The sequence below is a fragment of the Pristiophorus japonicus genome, chromosome 12, assembly GCF_044704955.1.
Source record: "Pristiophorus japonicus isolate sPriJap1 chromosome 12, sPriJap1.hap1, whole genome shotgun sequence".
In the NCBI taxonomy this organism is placed as follows: domain Eukaryota; kingdom Metazoa; phylum Chordata; class Chondrichthyes; family Pristiophoridae; genus Pristiophorus; species Pristiophorus japonicus.
The window spans coordinates 57,890,672-57,914,678 of record NC_091988.1 but is presented as its reverse complement, the minus strand read 5'-3'; the positions used below and the strand labels follow the sequence as shown (position 1 = coordinate 57,914,678).

Here is a 24,007-nt window from a genome sequence, read left to right as displayed (position 1 = left end):
GACGCATTGAGAGTAGTCTGGAGACATGTACTTTACAGTTTCGGAGTCTATTAACATTTACTAAACTAGGGATAAATTTATTCAGCATGTCCACAATAAGCACCCGTAGCATGTTTTTATGACTGTGTGGTTGGGTTTCAAATCTGGATTTGATCATCTGCGATAGCAAACAATAACACAGCTCGAATGGAGCAGTGAATGCCGACTGCTTGACTAGATTGCTCAATCTGCCAAACTCGATAGATTTCAGCTTGGAATAAATGAGACTTGTCAGGAACTTGGGCTGGTGTGCCAGGTGATGTTGCTGTTAGGCACTCTGCCAGTTCAAAGACGCAAAGCATTGTATGGGAGATGTTGGCAGAGGTGCTTGGGAAGAACATTGCAACAAGATAGTGTGGTTAACACTGTTTGGCTGTGCTTCTATACGTAACCCCTGTAGAACAGCCAGCAGGGCTCTCCAGGTGAATGACCAGCTTTCCAGCTACGTAGCTGGGGCTCAGTGGGTCACATTCGCGCCTCAGAAGGTCATGGGTTCAAGTCCCACTCCAGCATGAGCATAGAAATCTACGCTGACACTCTAGCGCGGTGCTGAGGGAGCGCTGCACTGTCGGAGGTGCCGTCTTTCGGATGAGTCGTTAAACCGAGGCCCCATCTGCTCTCTCAGGTGGATGTAAACGATCCCACGGCATTGTTTCGAAGAAGAGCAGGGGAGTTATCCATAGTGTCCTGGCCAATATTTATCCCTCAACCAACATCACTGATAACAGATAATCTGGTTATTATCACATTGCGCCAACTGGCTGCCACTTCAAAAGTACTTCATTGGGTGTCAAAGCGCTTTGGAACGTCCTGAGGTCATTGAAGGTGCTGTATAAATAGTTCTTTCTTTCACATGCTTGTAAACAACTAGAAAAAGGCATTAGCAAATACATTTCCTGAAACTTTACACCCTTTTTTAAAATTGGGAGATAAACTGTCCTCGGGGTAAGCAGAGCTGACATCAACCCTGTTCCCTGGCAGTCGGGGAAGGTTAAGGGATGACGTCACCGAGAGGTACCGATTGTGGCATTCGAAGCCATCTGCAACTCAACAGAATTAATGACATCAAAATGTCAGTGGGAGGGAAAGACAGAATTTGTTGCCGTAATGAGGAGAAAGTCACCGCGACCTCCTGGCAAATATCAAAAGATCCCTTCACCCCCCCCCCCCACACCAAGGAACACTAAAGCCATTTAATAAATCCGATTGCAAACCTTTTCAAAACAGTTGATGATTTATTAGCAACTAAAACAAAGTTCTCTGAAATCAGCATATTTCCTCTCTGCACCACCCCCCTTCCCCCCCACCAAAAAAAAAGTATGTGGCTTTACCCTGAGGAACATTTATTGACCGGATACCATTGTTGGTATGCTGCTTGCATGTTTAAAAAAAAATCATTATTTTGTCTGGGCTTGGTGCCAAACTCTGAGGGGTTGAGGAGTGACGCGTACGCTGGGCTTGCGATGTCCGTGGCTTCAAGGGGCCTCCTGATGGCACTCAGTGATTCCTTGTTAGTTTGCATTTCCCAAACCAGAGCCCCCTGATGAAGCATCTCATTAGCCATTCTGCTGACAGGAAGCATTCGATTTGATTTATGTCGTGCAGGAAGGTCAGCTGGGCCCCTGTTTGTCTGCGGGGTCTCAGTCTCGCAGTTCAGACGGGTCTTCCCCCCCCCCCCCCGCCCCCTGCCAACCAGCCCCCACCTGCTCTCCCCTGCCCCCTCGCCAAACCTCTGCCCAGCAGGGTCATCCAGCCTAGCGCGGTGCCTGCAGCATTCATGGCTGGTAGTTCAAAAGCCCTGCGGCACTCGGTACTAAACAGGAGCAAGCTCTGTTTACAGGCGCGTGGTCGAATAAAGATTGCGTTGTATTGACAAAACAAAATGTTAATGCTACCTGGCTGTAATGAATTTCCCAGTGGCATATTTAATTTAAAAACTTGTGGAAACAAATAATAGAAAGAATTATGTTCATCCAATGCACGTGATGGTATGAGTAAAATATTGGCAATGCATTCAGCATTCCAGGTGCTGATTCTGTTTTTTTCTTTTGCTGTCATCGCCCATAAAACTAATGATAATATTTAGCTATGGAGAATAATGCACAGCCCAGTGCCACTAGGAATGTAGGGTGCAGGAACATGCCTCTGATTTTCCACATACTAACCTCTCGATCACCACTGTGGAGATTTCTTTCGTAACGAGTAAGTCAGAATGACTATTCAGATAGTCCATCTGCAGCGGCCCTGGCGGAGGTTAGAATGAATTCCAGCGGGGCCTAGGTCTGGAGTAAACTTCGACTTGCCTCCTTTGCACAGAGTGAGTCACCATGGCTGGCGGTATTCAGACTGAGGTGCTCACATAACTCGGTGGTACTTCCATAAGCTTCAGGTGTCTTGGATTCCAGTACAGAGAGCCACTCCTGTAGGACTCCAGTACAGAGCATCAACTCCTGTTGTACTCCAGTACAGAGAGCCAACTCCTGTTGTACTCCAGTACAGAGAGTCAACTCCTGTGGTACTCCAGTACAGAGTCAACTCCTCCACGTCCTGACCCAAAGTGAGCTCCAATTGATCCCAGGATCCAGAGTCGTTCGCCATGAATCCCAGGGACCAAAGAAGACCCTGTGCATTTCTGTCATTCCACTTCAGGCCCATGTACATTCCTCCTCCTCTTCGAAGCAGTTTTCACTGCCGTTGCAGCCTCCATACGTGAAGCGCTCGACTTGGAGAGGGGGTTGTAGGAGAAGCAGCAGAAGTCCGCTCGGCAGAAGCCAGTCACGGGCGGACACAGCTAGCCTTCTCCTTGGGAATATCCATGTCCTGCAGCTGATTGCGTTGGTCACAAATGTGTCTGCAGCTGATCCCAGTGACCAGAGTAGGTCTCTGTGGATCCCAGTGACCAGAGTAGGTCTCTGTGGATCCCAGTGAGCAGAGTAGATCTATGTAGATCCCAGTGAGCAGAGTAGGTCTCTGTAGATCCCAGTGACCAGAGTAGGTCTCTGTGGATCCCAGTGACCAGAGTAGGTCTATGTTGATCCCAGTGAGCAGAGTAGGTCTCTGTGGATTCCAGTGAGCAGAGTAGGTCTCTGTGGATCCCAGTGAGCAGAGTAGATCTCTGTAGATCCCAGTGAGCAGATTAGGTCTCTGTGGATCCCAGTGAGCAGAGTAGGTCTCTGTGGATCCTGGTGAGCAGGTTAGGTGTCTATGGATTCCAGTGAGCAGGTTAGATCGCTATGGGTCCCAGTGATCAGATTAAGTCTCTGTGGATCCCAGTGACCAGAGTAGGTCCTAGAAGGCTTATTCCATGCACTAATCTAGACAAACACAAGTGTGCATATGTTAGAGGAAAGCATTTAATGTACCAATACAGTGTTCCCAGATCACAGTCAGAGTTGTTTTCATTTTATCCTATATTTCATTCATGATTTTTCTGTTTTTCCCTCTGTGCCCACAAGAGTGAAAACATTGTAATTTCTTGAAATATTGGAACTGTGAACTTGAGTTACCATTCAAGATTCAAAGTTTTCAGTTCAAAGGTTAATTTGAGCAATGTGTGAGTTTTGTATTCATAGAATAAAATCATAGAATGGTTGCAGCACGGAAGAAGGTCATTCGGCCCGTCAAGCCCGTGCCGGCTCTCTGCAGGAGCACTTCAGCTAGTCCCACTCCCCCGCCCTTTCCTCACATCCTGCAATTCTTTTTCTTTTAGGTATTTATCCAATTCCCTTTTGAAAGCCACGATTGAATCTGCCTCCACCACCCTTTCAGGCAGTGCAATCAGATCCTAACCACTAGCTGTGTAAAAAGGTTTTTTTCTTACGTTGCCTTTGGTCCTTCTGTCAATTACCTTAAATCTGTGTCCTCTGGTTCTCGACCCTTCCGCCAATGGGAACAGTTTCTCTCTATCTACTCTGTCCCGAGCCGTCATGATTTTGAACACCTCTATCAAATCTCCTCTCAAGCTTCTCTGCTTTAAGGAGAACAACCCCAGTTTCCCCAATTTATCCACGTAACTAAAGTCTCTCATCGCTGGAATGATTCTCATAAATCTTTTCTATACCTTCTAAGGCCTTCACATCCTTCCCAAAGTGCAGTGCCCAGAATTGGACAACAATTCACCAGTTGCAGCCGAACCAGGGTTTTATAAAGGTTCATCACAGTTTCCACACTTTTGTACTCTATGCCTCTAATTACAAAGTCCAGGGTCCCATAAGCTTTTTTAACCTCTTTCTCAACCTGCCCTGCCACCTTCAACGATTTGTGCACATATGCCCCCAGGTCTCTGTTCATGCACCCTGTTTAGTATTGTACCCTTTAGTTTATATTTCCTCTCCTCATTCTTTCTCCCAAAATGTTTCACTTCACACTTTTCATCTGACATGTGTCCGCTCATTCCTCCAGCCTGTCTATGTCTCCTTGAATTCTATTGTGCCACTGATCACTGCTGTTGACCCTGTGGGTTTAGCTCATTGACAAAATTCTTATGCTAGCATTTAACGGGTCAAAAAAGCCAACTGCTATTGGCTGACTAAGACCAACTCTCTTTTTTGTTGTTTTTTTGTTCGGTCAACATATTGTCAAATCTGCTTGACATTCTGTGCTACAATGTGCATTTGAAAGACATTAGGGACTGTTGGCAAAGTTTATACTAAACAGAGGAAATTTTCAGGAATGCATTCCTAAAATTGCCACACATAGCAAACAAATTAATTCTTCAGTTATTAAAGAAAGAAAAACTTGCATTTATATTGCGCCTTTCACGACTACCGGATGTCTGAAAGCATTTTACAGCCAATGAAGTACTTTTGAAGTGTAATCACTGTTTTAATGTGGGAAATGCACACAGCAAGTTCCCACAAACAGCAATGTAATAATGACCAGATTATCTGTTTTTGTCATGTTGATTTTGAGGGATAAGTATTGGCCAGCACACCGGGGATAACTCCCCTGCTCTTCTTCGAAATAGTCGCCCTGGGATCTTTTACATCCACCTGAGAGAGCGGACGGGACTTGATTTAACGTCTCATCCAAAAGATGGCACCTCCCGCAGTGTCAGCCTAGATTATTTTTTGTGGGGCTTGAACCCACGAACTTCTGACTCAGAGGCGAGGGTGCTACCCACTGAGCCACAGCTGAGCACAACAATGACCAACAATCTTCGCTGTAAGCTACGCTTTGTCTGGCTCGACCGGTTTTGTTTCAGTGCACGGTATTTACAATGGAGAAACCAGTGAGCTGCCTGCACACGACCTTTCCCCTTGCTGCGCAGCCATAGAGTGAACATTGATTGCCGATCGTATTCCGTAATGGCGTAGAGATTGGTGTTGCCACATGATGGTGGTGGACACACTTCAGATCGTGGTTAAAACCTACACGCAACCCACGCCATACCTGACCACGGAGTACCAAACATTGACTTTGGGTCCAACAAATGGGAAGCTGTTCCAGGCATTTCCTCACTCTGTGGATTGCATGTGAAGGATTTGCCATCCAGTAGTAGCTGTACCACCCTGTCATTCTCAAAAACCAGGATGTAGAAGGCCTGAAGTTCAAGGTATATACAAAGGATAAGTTAATTTTCTGGAATATGTACATTGAGAGAGTGGGACAAAAGATGGACCTCATAAGGCTTTAAAATTGGCCAGAAATTCATCAGAAACTCTTGAACTGTTGCTATGATACAAGTGTCTGAAAACAAGTCATTCTTGCCCGCGACTGATTGAAAATACTTTGGGCTCTATTGGTTGGAAGTTGCACTGTGCAATATTACTATTGAATGCACGGCTATGAAATCCCGCTGCCTGTTACTTTAACAATCACATTAATTCCTTTGAAATAAACACTTATTGGTGACTATCGCACAGTGCGATTATAAGCCTTGTGTCAGGAATGTGTTGCAGCCTGGCTCCAGCGGAATCAGCTGCCTGTTCCCAGTTTTAAGTGCTTACGATGTCCGTTCCAATACTCGGCAGTCGGGTGAGAGTCCCGGTCAATGTTGAAAGCCCCACTCCGCAATCCAGAAGCATGTAAGTTGCACTCGTTCTTTTCAGGTTGCTGGAATGAACAGGTACTGCATGTTCAAACAATGAAGCAACTCCCTACCCCAGTACTCCGACTGGCATTCTTCTCTAGCAGACACACAACGAGACCCTGATTTAAAAGTTAAAATAATCTGAGTGTTTTTGCATCTACTCCATTTTCTGCTCTTGTATTTTTTTCCTAAATTACAACAGTGACTACATTTCAAAAAGTACTTCATTGGCTGTAAAGTGCTTTGGGATGTCCGGTGGTCATGAAAGTCGCTATATAAATGCAAGTCTTTCTTGTCTTTCTGAGGGATCTCTTGTTATTTCAAAACCAACCTTTGAAAGTGGGTGGGTTGGGGAGAGGGTGTCCTAGCCACTATTTATCCTTCAACCAACATTGTTAAATCATGTTATCTGGTCATTATCAAATTGCTCTTTGTGGGAGCTTGCTGTGCGTAAATTTGCTGCCGCGTTTCCCACAGTACAACAGTAACTACATTTTGAAAGTACTTCATTGGCTGTAAAACACTTTGAGGATGTGCTGAAAGAAATGCTTTTATTGGACTTTAACTTTCTGTATGAGCTGGTGAGTAGATGAAGTGCGGAATGTTCCCTCCGGGGTCAGTGACATTGAGGCTGATAAGTTTCATCCTTCCTTGCTGCGATCTGGGATGGCTGCCAGATCATTCTCGTTACTGAGGCAACTTGCCGGGACTGGCACTCCCCGAACACCTAATTGTACACTTTTCAACAGGCCCTCATCATGACATGAAAAAATAAGCTTGTGGAGAAAAAAGCATTCTTTCAAGCTGTAAGCTCTGTCATATTCTATTCTTCCTACTTTAATAGTTAGACACTTTGAATAAGTACTGTTTAAACTCGACGATGGGAGATCGTCAGATAAAGAACCAATCACTGTGTCCTTTTTCTTTAAACCTCATTGAATAAAATGATTCGCTATCTTGTGCAGTTGGGGAATTTGACTTCTCAATTTACACATGGCTCCAAGTTTCCACATGATTTGCTACTGATTTTTAGGAGCAACTTGTGTAGAACGGAGTATCTTAGAAATCGGAATTCTCTTCATTTAGTTTGCTCCAGTTCTAGTCAGTTAGAACAGTTTCACTTTGGAACAGAATTTTTTTTTCAAAAGGGGGCGTGTCCGGCCACTTACGCCTGTTTTCAAAGTTTCGGCAGTGAAAACATACTCCAAACTAACTTAGAATGGAGTAAGTGAAGATTTTTGTACGCTCGAAAAAACCTTGTCTACACTTTAGAAAATCAGGCGTAGGTTACAAATCAGGCGAAGGGAATGGTGGGAGGGGGGTTTAAAGGAAAGTTTACAAACATTAAACACTTCAGTTTTACAAATAAAGAGCCATCATCAATAATAAATGATAAATACATCAATAAATCAACCAATAAATCAATCAAAAAAAATTAATAAGAAATAATTTTTTTTTTAAATCAATAAATAAAACATTTTCTACTTACCGACTGCAGCACCGGGAGTCCTCCAACAGCGTGCTGGGATGCCCCCCCCCACCCAGTGTGTCTCTGTCAGTGTCTCTATCTCTCGGTCTGTCTGTGTGTGTCTCTCATTCTCTGTCTGTCAGTGTCTGTGTTTCTGACAGCGAGGGGAGGGGGGTAGAGGGAGAGGGGAGCAGAGGGATGGAAGGGGGAGCAGAGGGAGGGAAGGGGGAGGGATGGGGAGAAGGGGGAGGGATGGGGGGGAGAAGGGGGAGGGACGGGGAGAAGGGGAGGGATGGGGGGGAGAAGGGGGAGGGGGGAGAAGGGGAAGGGGAGGGGGTGGGGAGAGGGGGGGAGAAGGGGGAAGGGGGGGAGAAGGGGATAAAGGGAAGAAGGGGGAGAAAGGAGATGTGGGGGGGAAGGAAATGCGGGGGGGGAAGGAGATGCGGGGGGGAGGAGATGGGGGGGAAGGAGATGGGGGGGAAGGAGATTGGGGGGGGGAAGGAGATTGGTGGGGTGCGGGGAAGGAGAAAGGGGAGGGAGGCTGAACGGGCCGGGCCCGAGACTTCGGGCAGGGCCCGTCCCCAGCACCAGATTTACAGGTAGGTGGCGTTGGGTCGGGTCGGGTCGGGTCGGGGGGAGGGAGGGAGGGAGAGGGAGGTCAGGTCAGGGAGAGGGAGGTCAGGTCGGATCCAGTCCGGGGGTGGGGGCGAGCGGGAGTCGTGTCGGGTCCAGTCGGGGGGGGGGGGGTGGAGCGGGAGCGGGAGCGGGAGTCGGGTCGGGTCCAGTCGGGGGGGGGGGGAGGTGGAGCGGGAGTGGGAGCGGGAGTCGGGTCGGGTCCAGTCGGGGGTGGGGGGGGGAGCGGGAGCGGGAATCGGGTCGGGGCGGGAGCGGGAGTCGGATCGGGTCCGGGGGGGCGGGGGGCAGCGGGAGTCGGGTCGGGTCCAGTCGGTGGGGGGGGGGGGGAGCGGGAGCGGGAGTCGCGTCGGGTCCGGAAGCGGGAGTCGAGTCAGGTCGGGAGGAAGCAGGAGCTGGCCGTGGGAGGAGCCTTATTCACGCAGCCCCAGTGAGGCCATTCGGCCAGGGCTAGGGGCTGCGTGCTTCGGGCCCTCCCACACAGTTTCGGGCGCCTGGAGCTACTGCACTTGCGTGCCCACTGTAGCGCGCATGTGCAGAGGTCCCGGCACTGTTTTCAGCGCAGGGACCTGGCTCCGCCCCCTACAGCTCCTGCTGCGCTGCACCGAGGGCCAGAGGACCTGCAGGGAGGTGGAGAATACAGAGGGTTTTTTTAGGCGCACTTTGTGGCGCGAAAAACGGGCGTCCAGGTCGGGACTGCGCCGTTCTAGGCGCGGCTCGAAACTTGGGCCCTGCGTCTCTACATGTTATTCGGTCATGCCAAAGGCGAGTTCCTGATTTATTATTGGAAAAGAAGCACGCACTTATTATATAGTGTTGGGTCCTGGTAAATGCATGGTTGCTTTGCCAAGAAATGTTCTGCCTGAATCAGGATTTGTACATGCTATAGATAAAAATGAACCAATTTTCAGATCTTTGATCCACAGCTCATTTAATTGCTCATTCAGTTGCGGAGACTAAACAAAAATTAGCAGCAACACTCAACAAAGCCCGTACTTTGCGCCAATGATGAGACTTCTAATCTATGTCAGAATTAACGGTTGACAGTGGATTGACCACAGTTACTCTGCTCCACCTTCGAAGTGCGATAATTGGGGAATATTTTAGGTTTGCCACAGAATTTTATATTTAAATGTCGGACTTGAGGTGAAGAATTCCACACAGTGGAAGTGAGTGGGAGGAAGTTAGCGCTCATTAGCTATCTATGCAGCAGTGAATGAGAAAAGATTCAGGTCCATTAAAACCTTAGAAAGAAGAAAGAAAGATTTGCATTTATATAGCACCTCTCACAACCTCAGGACATCCCAAAGCGCTTTACAGCCAATAAAGTTCTTTTGAAGCATCGCCACTGCTGTAATCTAGGAAACGCAGCAGCCAATTTGCACACAGCAAGCTCCCACAAAAAGCAATGCGATAATGAGCAGATAAAGTGTGATAATTGGGGAATATTTGTGATGTTGTGATGTTGATTGAGAGCTAATTATTGGCCAGGACACCGGGGAAAACTCCCCTGCTCTTCAAAATAGTTGCATGCGATCTTTTACATCCACCCGAGAGAGCAGACAGGGCTCATCCAAAGGATGGCATCTCCGACAGTGCAGCACTCTGTCAGCACTGCACTAGATTTGTGCCTAGCTTTTGTGCTCAGGTCTCTGGAGTGGGACTTAAACTCTCGACCTTCTAACTCCAAGACGAGGGTGCTTTCACTGAGCTAGGGCTGGCACCTAAGCTAACTATTGGAATTCTATGTGTGGATTTGGAGTATGGTTCTTCTGGTGTGAAAACTGTTTGTTTAGAAGGAGCATTGTCAAAGGCCTGGCAGTATCAGCCTGGACACACACTCTAACACTGGGGAATGGTGCGTGGCATGGGAGACCTAAGCGAAGGGGAGAGAATAATAAAAACAACTTTTATTAGAAAATGGGAGGCAAAAGATTTATATTGTTTACGAGGCTGGCCTTTCGAGGGGAATGTGTTTTTCATCCCAATGTTTATTCATTGCACCATCCAAAAAAATGGAATCTTTATAGTCATGTTCCAGTCAGAACATTGATGACTATCTGGGGGGTGGGAGGGGGAGAGTAAAGATCATGGGAAATGGGCTGACGAACATTCATAACAGCACCTGTAAAAATATCATTGAAAGCACAGAGTTAAAAACAAACTTTGCTTTTGAGTATAAATCAACACTAGCGCAATTGCGTCTGGCCACAGTGTCATGACAAAATCATTACTAGAAAAGAATGTTGTTTTTGTCAGTTATAGTGGTTCCAAGTTCAACCGGGGGGGGGGGGGGGACCCAAAAAGGCTGGTTTATTTAGAGAATGATGTCAATTTAGAAATTGTTTTGTCATTTGAGACAACCCAGTGCATTATGCTGTGGTCAGATTACTGGCTGAAGTGTTCTACTCTGCAACTCCCCTGCCAAGGCTTCCCAATCTCAACTGGGTTGTTGAAGAGGGAAGAAACAAGGCACTTCCTTCCAGGGAAATTCAAGCTATTGCATGTGCACAGTGTTGGCACTGAGAGTAGTACTGAAGTGGTCACCAGTCAAGAGCCCAGCCCTATGAGGAACTGGAGAGAAAACAGTAACCTACATTAGACTGATTCCTGGGATGGGGGATTGTCCTATGAGGAGAGATTGAGTAGCCTAGGCCTATATTCTCTCAGGTTTAGTAGAATGGGAGGTGATCTTATTGAAACATTTATCCTACAGGGCTTGACTGGATAGATGCAGTAAGGATGTTTCCCCTGGCTGGGGAGTCTAGAACCAGGTCACAGTCTCAGAATAAGGGATCGGCCATTTAGGACTGAGATGAAGAGAAATGTCTTCACTCAAAGGGTTGTGAATCTTTGGAATTTTCTACCCCATAGAGCTGCAGATGATCAGTTGTTGAGTATATTCAAGACAAAGATCGATTGATTTTTGAATACCAACGGACTCGAGGGATGTGGGGATAGTGCAGGAAAGTGGAGTTGAGGGAGAAGATCAGCCATGATCTTATTGAATGGCAGAGCAGGCAGGAAGGGCCAAATGGCCTACTCCCGCCCTTACTTCTTACGTACACAACAAAGGGATAAAAAGAAAAACCATGAATGTTGTAAGTATATAGCAGGCTAAAAAAAAAGATACAACTTGCATTTATATAGCACCTTTTACAACCTTAGGATGTCACAAAGTGCTTTACAGTCAATGAAGTACATGTGATGTGCAGTCACTGTTGTAGGAAAAGCAGCAGCCAATTTGCACACAGCTAGGACATCAGGGATAATTACCCTGCCCCCCTTCAAAATAGTGCCATGGGATCTTTTACGTCCACCTGAGAGAGCATACGGAGCTCAAGTTTCTGAAGCGGGACTTGAACCCACAGCTTTTTAACTCTGAGGCGGAAGTGTTACCCACTGAACACAGCTGACACCCATTCAGTTAGTATCTTCATGGAAAAGGGTAATGTTTTGGGTGAAAACCCTGCACCAGTTTTAAAACATTATCTTCTCTGACAGATGCTGGCTATGCTGCTGTATATTTCCAGCATTTTCTGTTTTGACGTAATAAAATGGAGAGCTTGGGGTGAGGGGACTAGCCTGTAATATATTTTGTTCCCTTTCAACCCCAGTGGTAATGTCCAGCGTGCCCAGGTCCCATACAGCACAGATTGTATTTGTACTAATGCTGTTTCTACTCTGTCCAATGTGCCTCAAGCTCAGGAAGGCACCAATGTGAAATTTTCCACTTCCCACTCGAACCATCCTCCGAGGGAGCCTGCCAGCCCAGTGCCAATTGACGCAGAATTACAGCCAGTTCTGTGCTGTGCATTTCTGCCCATTAGGGATTGGGTGGACGCTTCCCAAATCAATTTCTGTTCGGGTTGTTACAGCCAGAAGAGAGAGGAGAATTTCAGGATATTAGTACAGGCTAGAGCCTTGATTCCAAAGGCTAATGTTTCAACACAAGAACAATAAGTGCCCCAAAGTGATGCCGTTTTGACCATTTATATAAGTATACTTTATAACACTTCAAGATCGCAGTCTTTAAAGCATTCATCAAATCCTTTTTATATTTGCTAAATCTATACATGTGTATTAATGTATCTCTAAAATGTAAACATTCCTTTGTTATTTCAGTATTAATATACTCAGTTATATATAGAATAAAACAAAGTGCTGTATCCCAGTATTGTAATATACACAAGGGCTGTGCATCAGTTTTATAATAGGTGCAAGATACTGTATCCCCAGTTCTTCGCATAAAAATAGCCCAGGGTTTAGCACACGATTTGGCCTCCATTCTGATGCCTGGTTGAGATCAGGAATTCAAACCCTGTCGGAAATCACAGACATGATCCAGTGTCCCACACGATGTCCCACTGTACCATGACTGAAGCAGCTTTTTAATAAATACTGAAGGTCATTCATCAGAGTTAATGGTGACAGGAAAACTTTTCCAAAATTCTGCTTTCAAAATAACAGCATTTGACACATGCATTGCCTTGATTGGAAAAGTGAAAGCATTTGAACCGTGCAACACAGCCAATCATTGAGATTTGCAATTTTCATTTTCATTTTCCTTTGCAAAGGTTTGGAAAGCACTTGCAGCTTCTCATTGGATGGAAACGGGTAGCAGTGTCCCACAGGTTCCTGGTCTGTTCACTGTGTACATCAATGATTTGGATATAGGGCTGGAGGAAGAGGTGTCCAAATTTGCAGACGATACTAAAATAGCAGGCATAGTAACTTATTCTGAGAAGCAAAAAAGCTGTGAGGGGACATTGCACAGAGGGTAGAAAGGGCAATAAAATGGCAGATGGAATTCAATGTGAGTGTGAAGTGGCACATTTTAAGAACACAAAAACATAAGAAATAGGAGCAGGAGTAGGCCATTTGGCCCCTCGACCCAGCTCCACCATTCAATGAGATCATGGCTGATCTTCTACCTCAACTCCACTTTCCTGCCCTATCTCCATATCCCTCGACTCCTTTAGTATCCAAAAATCTATCGCTCTCTGTCTTGAATATACTCAAAGACTGAGCCTCCACAGCCCTCTGGGGTAGAGAATTCCAACGATTCACCATCCTCTGAGTGAAGAAGTTTCTCCTCATCTCAGTCCTGAATGGCCGATGCCTTATTCTGGTTCTAGACTCCCCAGCCAGGGGAAACATCCTCCCTGCATCTACCCTGTCAAGGCCTGGTAAAAGGAAGGAAAATGTATACTTTGAATGGGGTGATGTGGAATAGCAGTGGGATTTGGGGGTTGAGGTTCACATTACATGCAGCACCTCAAGTAGCTGTGGTCATAAAAAGGTAATGGAATACTTTGTTTTACAGTAAGATGTACAGAATATAAAAGTTGAGATGTAACCGTAAATCTGTATAGTAAGAGCACAGTTGGAGATTGTGTGCAGTTTTGGGCTCCACACTATAGGAAGGATGTCGAAGCGATAGACTGCAGCACAGATTCACTAGGGTGCTGCCTGTAATGAGGAAAGACAAATATGAAGAAAGACTTGAAAAATTGGAGCTGTTTTTAGAACAAAGGAAAATATGGTGTCAATCGATTGAATTATTTCAAATTATGAATGGATGCGACGGAGTAGATAGAAACAGATTGTTTCTAGTGGTTAGGGAGGCGTTGGTCATGAAAGAGTTCGTAGATATAGGAATAAATGTAAGTGATCTAAGACAGAGAATAGGAGATACTTTTTCGCACACAGGGTTGGGAGGCTGTGGGATGCTCTAGTGACTGAAGCAGAGACCATGTCAACATTTCAAAATAGGCTGACCTACATTGGCTCCCGGCTAAGCAACGCCTCAATTTTAAAATTCTCATCCTTGTTTTCAGATCCCTCCATGGCCTCGTCCCTCCCTATCTCTGTAATATCCTTCAGCACCACAACTCCCCCCCGCCCCCGCACCCCCACTCCTCTGACCATCCCTGATTTTAATCGCACAACCATTGAGGCCGTGCCTTCAGCTGCCAAGGCCCCAAGCTCCTTCCCTAAACCCCTCCGCCTCTCTACCTCTCTTTCCTTTAAGCTGCTCCTTGAAACCTACCTCTTTGACCAAGCTTTTGGTCACCTATCCTAATATCCCCTTTTGTAGCTCGGTGTCAAGTTTTGTTTTGTAACACTCCTGTGAAGTGCCCTGTGATGGTTTACTACATTAACAGCGCTATATAAATACACCTTCTTCTTGTTGTTAGATAGATGGTCGAAGGGGATATAGGGATAGGGGAACAGGAGGGGGAACGTGGGACTAGGACTACTGCTGGTGTGGAGGATAAACACCAACATAGGCTGCTTGGGCCAAAGGGGTTGTTTCTGTGTTGTCACTTTTATGTAGTAATACATTCTGTTGGTTTCTGGCTAGCTCTGTAATATGTGCATTCCTGATTAGCTCTGTACTCTCTTCAGGATTCCTGGCTCATTCTTTACTCCTGACTCATTAGCTCTGTGTTTCAGAGTTATAGGTAGTTCAAACAGAGAATTGTTGTGTAAAATCTATAAACCTATCAGCAACTTTTCCCTGACTTTTCTGATTAGTTTATAGGACTCCAGAGACCCGATAACCATTTAGGAGACATTTATTTCAACATTATGGCCTGTCTTTGACCAGTAAAAACGTTGAGAGAATTCTCTCTTCCCCTCATTATGCTCCAGTCCACCTCACTGCTGATGCACAGTCATGCATCATTGCAAACTCATTAGGCCCAAAGATAAGCAGTCTAGATGATGAGATACAGACTTGGGGAAATAAATTGGAAGAAGAGTAAGCTTCTAATTTAATATGTTTGGGTCACAGTAATCCGGTTTGAGTGTTGACATCTTCTGTGAACTCCCCTTGTCGGAGCTTCCGTCATTGCACACACTTTACTAACAGTCTCTGACACTCCCACCGCTACCCGAACCAATATATCACGTCAAGCCTTCGAATTGCAAACTCCCGGCCTGACACACACCTACTGCCAACCCCTGCAGTCCCATCTCATTCTGTCAGAATGGCTGACATTAAAAAGGATGCAGGTTGTTTCACACTATGACGGTCTGACATTCAGGACACATTATGGGATGCCCTGAGCTCCCTCCATGTTCCTATTTCAGAAGGTGTGGCTGGCTGTACTGCCTATCCTTTACATAGAAAGTCGTTTTTTTTTAATTGTTCTCAATCTCAATCTGTATAAAATGCACAGAATGATTTTGTCTGTGAGGGGAGGTGGAGGTTGGGCAGCCGGTTAATGTGCACGCGTTGTTTTCCAACGGGAGCGATTGAGCAACATCGCTTTTACAGTTCAGTCTTGTCTCAGAGATCACGGTGGTTAATGCACCAAACTGAAGGTCAAACTCCTGCTCATTGTGACCAAAGATTCATGGAAAATATCTGTGGAAAAAGCAGTGGGACCTCTGGGGCACTTTGCAAACTGCACCAGCAGCTTTCTGCCACTAGAACATAAGAAATAGGAGCAGGAGTGGGCCATTTGGCCCCTCGAGCCTGCTCCGCCATTTAATAAGATCATGGCTGATCTGGTCTTGGCCTCAACTCCACTTCCCTGCCCACTCCCCACTAGTGGAATCACTAGTATTAATATAGCTCGCTGAAGGCCACAACTGACGACACCTTGACATCAGCAACAACTTGCGTTTGTATAGCGCCTTTAACACAGTAAAATGTCCCAAGGCGCTTCACTGCCCTGGCAAGATGCTGATGGGCTATGCCGTGGGCTACGCCATAGAATAAAAGACAATGGGGGAATAGGTCACAGATCTGTGACTCCTCATTAGACATAAGAAAAAGAAGAAATAAACAGATGGTGAATCTCCTTAGACCTCTCCTGCGCAACCACCAGCATTAACAGTGATCTTCAGGATAAGTTCATTCCTTCCCGTCTCACCTGGGGAATTATGGACAGAGTACTAAAGGGAATGTGAACATGACCTTCATAGATTGTGGACACAGGTATTTTTCCCATTCACATTGAATTTTGATGAAGTACAGCTGCTTTTATATCGAAATACCCTTCACTTAAGAAAATAAGTTTTGAAACTGTAAGCTTAAGCTTGCAAGGGGAGCAGGGTTAATGTTGACCAACAGATTGTTTTCATTATTTTGTTGAATATCTCATAAACGTTTATAAAATATACCCATTGCTCAGAGCTGAGAACCAAGTAACACTTTTATTTTCCTATCTCTCCAGAGGACATATTTATTCAGCAGACACAAGATGCAAAGAATCCGATCATCTACGCAGTGTTCTCTGCCTCAGGGTAGGTACAGTGGGGCTCAGTCCGGGATTGGGGCGGGGGGCCCGGGGGTGGGGGGTAAACCAAGCCACTATGGCAAGGCAGGAAGTGAACAAATTTGTTCTTCAAACATGACCTTACTCTGTAATCGCATGCATCCTGAAGAAATTATTCACTAACACTTTGCGTTCCCCTGTGTTCAATGAAAGTGTCAGGACTGAAGAAAGACTGCTTGGGTTCGGCAATCTTAATGGATGTACTTCAGGAGCGCGGGTTGCTTGGAACAATGCTCATTCACCCCTGGCACTCGAGTCTGAATCCAATCACATTAGTGCTGGGATGAAAATCTCCCCTCTCTTGCCAATGTTCAAAGTGGTGGGCTTGGACCCATTCTAGAAATTCATACTAGGCTACAATTCAGCAACAAATGACAGCCAACATGGCGATCCTGTATTGCTGTTGGCATGTAGCACCGTCCTGTCACATAGTGGCAGCGCTATGTGGTCAATGAGACAGGGCCGTTGCCTGTGGTGGCACACACACACACACACAGCTCAGAAAGATGCATGTTTTAACCTTCCCACTGCCAGAATCTAGAGCACAGTCGCTCCATCTGAAGGATTCTGGGTTCAACCACACCGACCACAGCAGAGCCACTTGACGTGATCACCCTCAGGAGTCCCGGATGTGATCTCGCTGAACAGAGCAGTGCCAACGGGGGCCATGTTAGCCTAAACCTCCACACCACCCCTTCCCCCGTGGGTATGGTGCACGTTCAAGTCGGACACCCGTTCCGCCTGATTTTAACCTCCGTTGACTTCACATCCTGATGCACCCCATTCCCGCTGGCCGGATTAGGTTAAAATTACCTCCCCCGCCCCGCCCCGCCCCAATACGTGCGATCGCCCTCAGCAATTCCTGCCTCAGTCACACTGACCTTTTGGCATCATTGGCTGTTTGATAACACCATTTTGTGGAGGCGAAAAGTAAGTAAACTCAAGCTATATTCCCATAAGAATTAGGAGCAGACGTAGGCCATACGGCCCCTCGAGCCTGCTCCGCCGTTCAATAAGATCATGGCTGATCAAGGTCCTCAACTCCACTTTCCCGCCCGATCCCCATATCCCTTGATCCCCTACAGTCCAGAAATCTATCTATCTCAGCCTTATATATACTCAACGATTTCAGCATCCACAGCCCTTTGGAGTAGAGAATTCCAAAGATTCACAGACCCTCATAGTTGAAGTCTTGGAGACTTTAGTAAGCGGGGATCCTGGATGCTCGGAGAATGGCGGGAGAGGTTTGGAAAGATGTGTTTAAGCAGAGGGTTGTTGGAACGTGGAATGCTATGCACAGGGAGTGACTCAAAAAGACACAAGAGCTGTTTTTACAGGAAAATTAGATCGATATTTGAAGCAGAAGGTTGAGGGGAGAGAGCAGGGCAAGGGATTACTATAGGATGACTCTGGCAAGAAGCCAGCACAGATGCAGTGGGCCAAATGGCCTCCTTCTGTGCTGCAAGCGCCTATGGTTCTATGCTACACTGTTAATGCAGGGACATAAAAATAAAGAAAGACTTGCATTTATATAGTGCCTTTAATGACCACTGGATGTCTGAAAGCACTTTACAGCCAATGAGGTACTTTTTGAAGTGCAGTCACTGCTGTAATGTGGCAGCCAACTTGCGCACAGCAAGCTCCCACAAATAGCAATGTGATAATGACCAGATAATCTGTTTTTGTTATGTTCATTAAGGGATAAATATTGGCCAGGACAGCAGGGATAACTCCCTGCTCTTCTTTGAAATAGTGCCATGGGTTCTTTTACGTCCACTTCAGAGAGCAGAAGGAGCCTCGGTTTAACGTCGCATCCAAAAGACAGCACCTCTGACAGTGTAGCATTCCCTCAGCACTGCACTTGGAGTGTCAGCCTAGGTTTGAGTGGGACTTGAACCCAGAACCTTTCGACTCAGAGGCGAGGATGCTACCCACTAAGCCACAGCAGCGAAAGAACCTTTACTGTTACCATTGGCTCCTCAGTAAGGACCTGTTCGAGCAAGGCGAGTGCCAGTTAAAGGCTGCTCCTAAATCCTACCGCTGTGCCACATCGTGCCAGTGGCAGTCACATCAGTGGGCATGACATTTGGTGCAGCGGGAACTCCCACAGCACACGGTGTCAAATTCTAATCTGCTACTCAGAATTAAAATGCAAAACGAGGAATGGAAAACTCTGAGTTCAAAAGAATTGAGCGCAGTGAACAGAAGAGGACTGCAGAGAAAAATAATAGGGCTCGGAGTTATATTTAATGTGATTCGCACATCAGAAATCTCGGAGAGCTGCATCTCCCTTGGGTGATTCCCACATGAATTGGAGTCCTATTTATTCTGAAGGCTTTGCCTTTGAAATTGCACTGCGCAGCATTAGTGTTTCCGATGCATTCATATGAAATTCATTTCTTCACAGTTCTAGCAGAGGCGTTAACCCTACAGGTTTCCCAGCGCCATTTCATGACCATTACTTCTGTTGTAAAAGCCTGGAATCGTTCTGCTTTCTGACGGGAGATATTTGTGTTTTGTTTTGTGTTGACAGATCGGTCTTTAAAGGATCCGCTGTGTGTGTCTATTCGATGACCGACATCCGCACTGTCTTCAATGGGCCCTTCGCACACAAAGAGGGGCCGAATTACCAGTGGATGCCTTTCACGGGAAAGATACCGTATCCCAGGCCTGGCACCGTGAGTAACTTTCTACACTAGCAAGACAAACCTTTCTCCCTTTTGTCCAGTGTCAGCTGTGGCTCAGTGGGTAGCACTCTTGCCCTCTCCGTCTGAAGATTGTGGGTTCAAGTCCCATTCCAGGGACTTGACCACAAAAATCTAGGCTGACACTCCAGTGGGGTGCTGGGGGAGTACTGCACTATCTGAGGTGCTGTCTTTTGGATGAGGCATTAAACCGAGGCCCCGTCTACTCTCGCAGTTGGGTGTAAAAGATCCCATGGCACTATTTTGAAGAAAAGTTCTCCCCGGTGTGCTGGCCAATATTTATCCCTCAATCAACAACACTAAAACAGATTATCTGGTCATTATCACATTGCTGTCCATGGGAGCTTGCTGTGTGAAAGTTGGCTGCTGCGTTTCCCACATTACAACAGTGACTACACTTCAAAAAGTGCTTCATTGGCTGTAAAGCGCTTTGGGACACCCTATGGTCGAGAAAGGCGCTACATAAATGCAAGTCTTTCTTTTTTTCTGCAACATCAGGGTGTAAGAGGCTGATGGGCTGGATCCCCAAATCTGGCACAAAATACTCAGGGTTTTTCATCCATTAAAGTTTGTGATATGGGCTCCATCTCCCAGCGCTGAGAAGGGAGACTCTAACCTTCCCCCCCAGGCCATACCACCACTTCCGTAATATATTCATTCAGAAAGCCACTCAGGCCCACTACTCTTTCACAAGTTAAGAACTTCCACCACTTTCATTTCCATGAAGTATATTTTTTTGATTTGATTCTCCCCATTGGGCTGCCATGTACCATTCATGGGCAGTGAACAGGCACGGCAGTATCACTTGAAGCAGCCGGGGCTAACTAGCAGTTATTATCTTCCCTCCTTGGGAAGGGCTTGGCCTGCACTTTCCGCTGACCGACTCCAGTTCTAAACCCTTGCTCAGTTATTATTGGCAGCAATCGGCTCATCGGAGCTTCAAAGGCAGTTCCATTGCTGGGTGCAGCATTTTTAAGAACACTTTTCAAAGATGAATGGGTTGGCTCGCCATTCACGTCACACACCCAGTTACCCGTGTTTTCCCAGGATAGGTCGGCTCCAGATTGATCCTTAGGCCAAACTATTGCAGTTAATGGGACCATTCCGGAATATCCAGGGATCCTCCCTATTAATGGTATCATCGGAAAGCCAGGCTGTCTCTGTTGAGGTTAAAAAAAGACACTTAAAAAAAGATTTAACTGAATATTTGTGGAACTCTATATATTTGTGAACAGACAATGGGAGAGTAATGTTCTGCCAGTGTTAAGGACCCTAAAGAAAAATTAATTTAAACAGTCACAACTCAGGCCCAGTGGATATAAGTACAGCGCAAAATAAGTTCTAACGTCAGATGGCTACAGTATGCTTTGTGAGGCTGGGGTATAGGCAACATGTCTGTGGAGCTTCATTCTGCATTTATCGACTACCATACTTGACCTGGAAGTGTTTGATGTAGTTAACGTGCAAAGGTGCATCTCCAGCAGTGTTACCAACCCCCACCGCCCATTGCACGAGCAGAATAACAGATGTTAAAGAAAGACTTGCATTTATAAAGCGCCTTACAGAACGTCCCAAAACACTTCACAGCCAATTAAATACTTTTTGGAGTGTAGTCACTGTGTAATGTAGGAAACACGGCAGCCAATTTGCGCATAGCAAGCTCCCACGAACAGCAATGTGATAATGACCAGATAATCTGTTTCAGTGATGTTTTTGAGGGATAAATATCGGCCAGGAATATTGAACAGGGAGAACTGCCCTGCTCTTCTTCGAAATATTCATCTGAAATGAAGGTACCTCCGACAGCGCAGCGCTCCCTCAGCAGTGCACTGTAGTGTCCGCCTGGATTTTGTGCTCGAGTTTCTGGAGTGGGACTTGAACCTGCAACCTCTGAGGCGAGAGTTTTGCCTTGTGAGCCACAGCTGACTGTTAAACAAAATAAGAGTGCATCTTTCAAAACTGAAACATTGTTATGGAAGGAACTGAGGAGATTTCCTTTTCAAATATCTCTTTGCAGTGTCCCGGCGGTACCTTTACCCCTTCGATGAAATCCACAAAAGATTACCCAGACGAAGTGATCAACTTCATGAGGAACCATCCCACAATGTACAATGCCATCTACCCAGTGCACAAGCGCCCTCTGGTGGTCAGGACAAACGTAGATTATGAGTTCACCACCATCAGTGTGGACCAGGTCGATGCAGCGGACGGACGATATGAAGTGCTGTTCCTAGGAACAGGTAAAGGATTTTTAGAAAATTAACACTTTTTCGACTAGATAGAGTGGGGAGGGTGAAAGGGAAGGCACCACGGCAAAATAGGCATGATAAAAACTGAAATAAATACAGAAAATCTGATGGGGCAGATCGAGAGCAACTATTTCCGCTGCAAGGGAAGTCCAGAACAACATAAGAACATAACATAAGAATTAGGAGCAGGAGTAGGCCATTCGGCCCCTCGAGCCTGCTCCGCCATTCAATAAGATCATGGCTAATCTATCTCAACGCCACTTTCCTGCACTGTCCCCATATCCCTTGATTCCCTTAATATCCAAAAATCTATCGATCTCTGTCTTGAATATACTCAAAGACTGAGCCTCCATAGCCCTCTGGGGTAGAGAATTCCAAAGATTCACCACCCTCTGAGTGAGAAAGTTTCTCCTCATCTCGGTCCTAAATGACCGAATTCTTATTCTGAGACCCCTGGTTCTAGCCTCCTCAGCCAGGGGAAACATCCTCCCTGCATCGACCCTGTCAAGCCCTGTCAGCAAGAGGGGCATGACCTCAAAATTAGAGCTAGGCCGTTAAGGGGTGATGTCAGGAAGCATGTCTTTACACAAAAAGGGTAGTGGAAATCCGGAACTATCTCCTCCAAAAAGCTGTTGAGGCTGAGGGTCAATTGCCGAAAAGAGCAAGAAGCAGGAAATGAAGAGCAGGGCTGGGTGAGGTGAAAGGTGAAAGGTAACTTCAGTTTTTTATTTCTCGTTGAATTTCTTGAACTTGTCCTTGGGCTTATGAGCAACGTTGGCAAGGGCACATTCGTTGGCCATCCCTGGTTTCCCTGGTCAAGGTGCTGCTAGGCCTTCCCCTTGAACCTTGTGCTGATGGTGCTGTCGTGATGATGTTCAGTAAGGAATCCCAGAATATCGATCCAATGACAATGAAGCAACAACGATGTATGTCCAAGTGAGGATGATGTTGGACTTGTAGCGGTTTTGGAGGAAATGGTGTTCCCATGAGCATTAAAATACATTCATTGTTAAATTACAGAAAATTTATGTTTTCTTTAAATTCATTCTTGGGATGTAGGCATCACCAGCAAGGCCAGCATTTATTGCCCATCCCTACTTGCCCTTGAGAAGGTGGTGGTGAGCCGCCTTGAACCGCTGCAGTCTGTGCAGTGAAGGAGTTCCCACAGTGCCGTTAGAATCATGGAATCATATAAATTTACAGCACGGAAGGAGGCTATTTCGGCCCATTTGTCTGTGCCGGCCGACAAAGAGCTATCCAGCCTGATCCCGCTTTCCAGCTCTTGGTCCGCAGCCTTGTAGACTACCGCACTCCAAGTGCATATTGAATTACTTTTTAACTATGATGAGGGTTTCTGCCTCGAGAACCCTTTCAGGCAGTGAGTTCCAGAGTTAGGGAGGGAGTTCCAGGATTCAAGCTGCTTGTATAATGACAGCAACAGCCAGATGACCTGCGATCCACCCAATGTATCTCATCGAAACCACATTTTGCATTATACCTAATGTCTGTGTTTTTGCGCTCTGCTGCAAATTCCATCTGACTGAATCTCCACAACAGGCCCGGAGATCTGCAGTCTGACTACAGTGTAAATAATATCCCAAGAGTTTTCACAGGAAAAGGTGAAATCCCACATTTCAGCTCATCACTCTCCTTCCTGCCTTTCCATTCAGATCGGGGGACGGTGCAGAAGGTGATCGTCTTACCCAAGGATGACATGGAGACTGAGGAACTTATTCTGGAAGAAGTCGAGGTTTTCAAGGTCATTGTTAACCTGGTTAACTAACAGTTTAATTGCTGTAATTCAGAAACAACAAAAAGATGTTTGCAGATATTGATCTTTTATGTTTGTTGCTCTGTTGAGACTTTGAAATCGATGTAAAGTATCAGAACCAAAGAAGTTTGCAGTGCAGAAGGAGACCATTCAGCTCATCACATCTCTGCTAGCTCTTTCCTAAAGTAATCCAAAACTAATCCCATGCTGTCTCCACATTGGCTTGCATCTTCCTCTGCTTCAAATATTTATCTACTCTTCCCTTAAAAGATGCAATGATCTCTGCCTCAACTCTTCCCTGTGGCAAAGTATTCCATGTCTACAAACACTGTGTTAAGTCATTGCCCCGTAACTTGGTATTTAATGCTTACATCGGATTACATAGGATATACAGTAGAGAAACAGGCCATTTGGCCCAACCAGTCCATGCCGGCATTTATGCTCCACTCGAGTCTCCTCCCATCTTTCTTCATCTAAATCTATCAGCATAACTCTCTGTTCCCTTCTCCCTCATATGCTTGTCCAGTCTCCCCTTAACTGCATCTATACTATTCACTTCAATCACTCCCTGTGGTAGCGAGTTCCACATTCTCACCACTCTTTGGGTAAAGGAGTTTCTTTTGAATTCCCTATTTGATTTCTTGGTGACTATCTTATATTGATGGCCTCTAGTTTTGCTCTTTCCCACAAGTGGAAAAACTCTCTCTGCATCTGCACTATTATGTTCCTATGTTTCCTAAAACCTTTCATAATTTTAAAGACCTCTATTAGGTCACTCCTCAGCCATCTTTTTTCAAGTAAAAAGATACCCAGCCTGTTC

At 46.0% G+C, this 24,007-nt stretch overlaps 1 protein-coding gene across 2 annotated transcripts in view; it reads left to right on the top strand.

The window, feature by feature from the left end:
* sema3fb (sema domain, immunoglobulin domain (Ig), short basic domain, secreted, (semaphorin) 3Fb) overlaps positions 1–24,007 on the top strand; it is a 263,872-nt gene that overhangs the window by 219,803 nt on the left and 20,062 nt on the right. For both annotated transcript variants that reach the window (XM_070895532.1, XM_070895533.1), the window contains 4 exons: positions 16,361–16,430; positions 18,996–19,140; positions 21,185–21,407; positions 23,087–23,175. In XM_070895532.1, the coding sequence (XP_070751633.1) occupies positions 16,361–16,430; positions 18,996–19,140; positions 21,185–21,407; positions 23,087–23,175 (527 nt within the window). The remainder of the gene's footprint in view (positions 1–16,360; positions 16,431–18,995; positions 19,141–21,184; positions 21,408–23,086; positions 23,176–24,007) is intronic.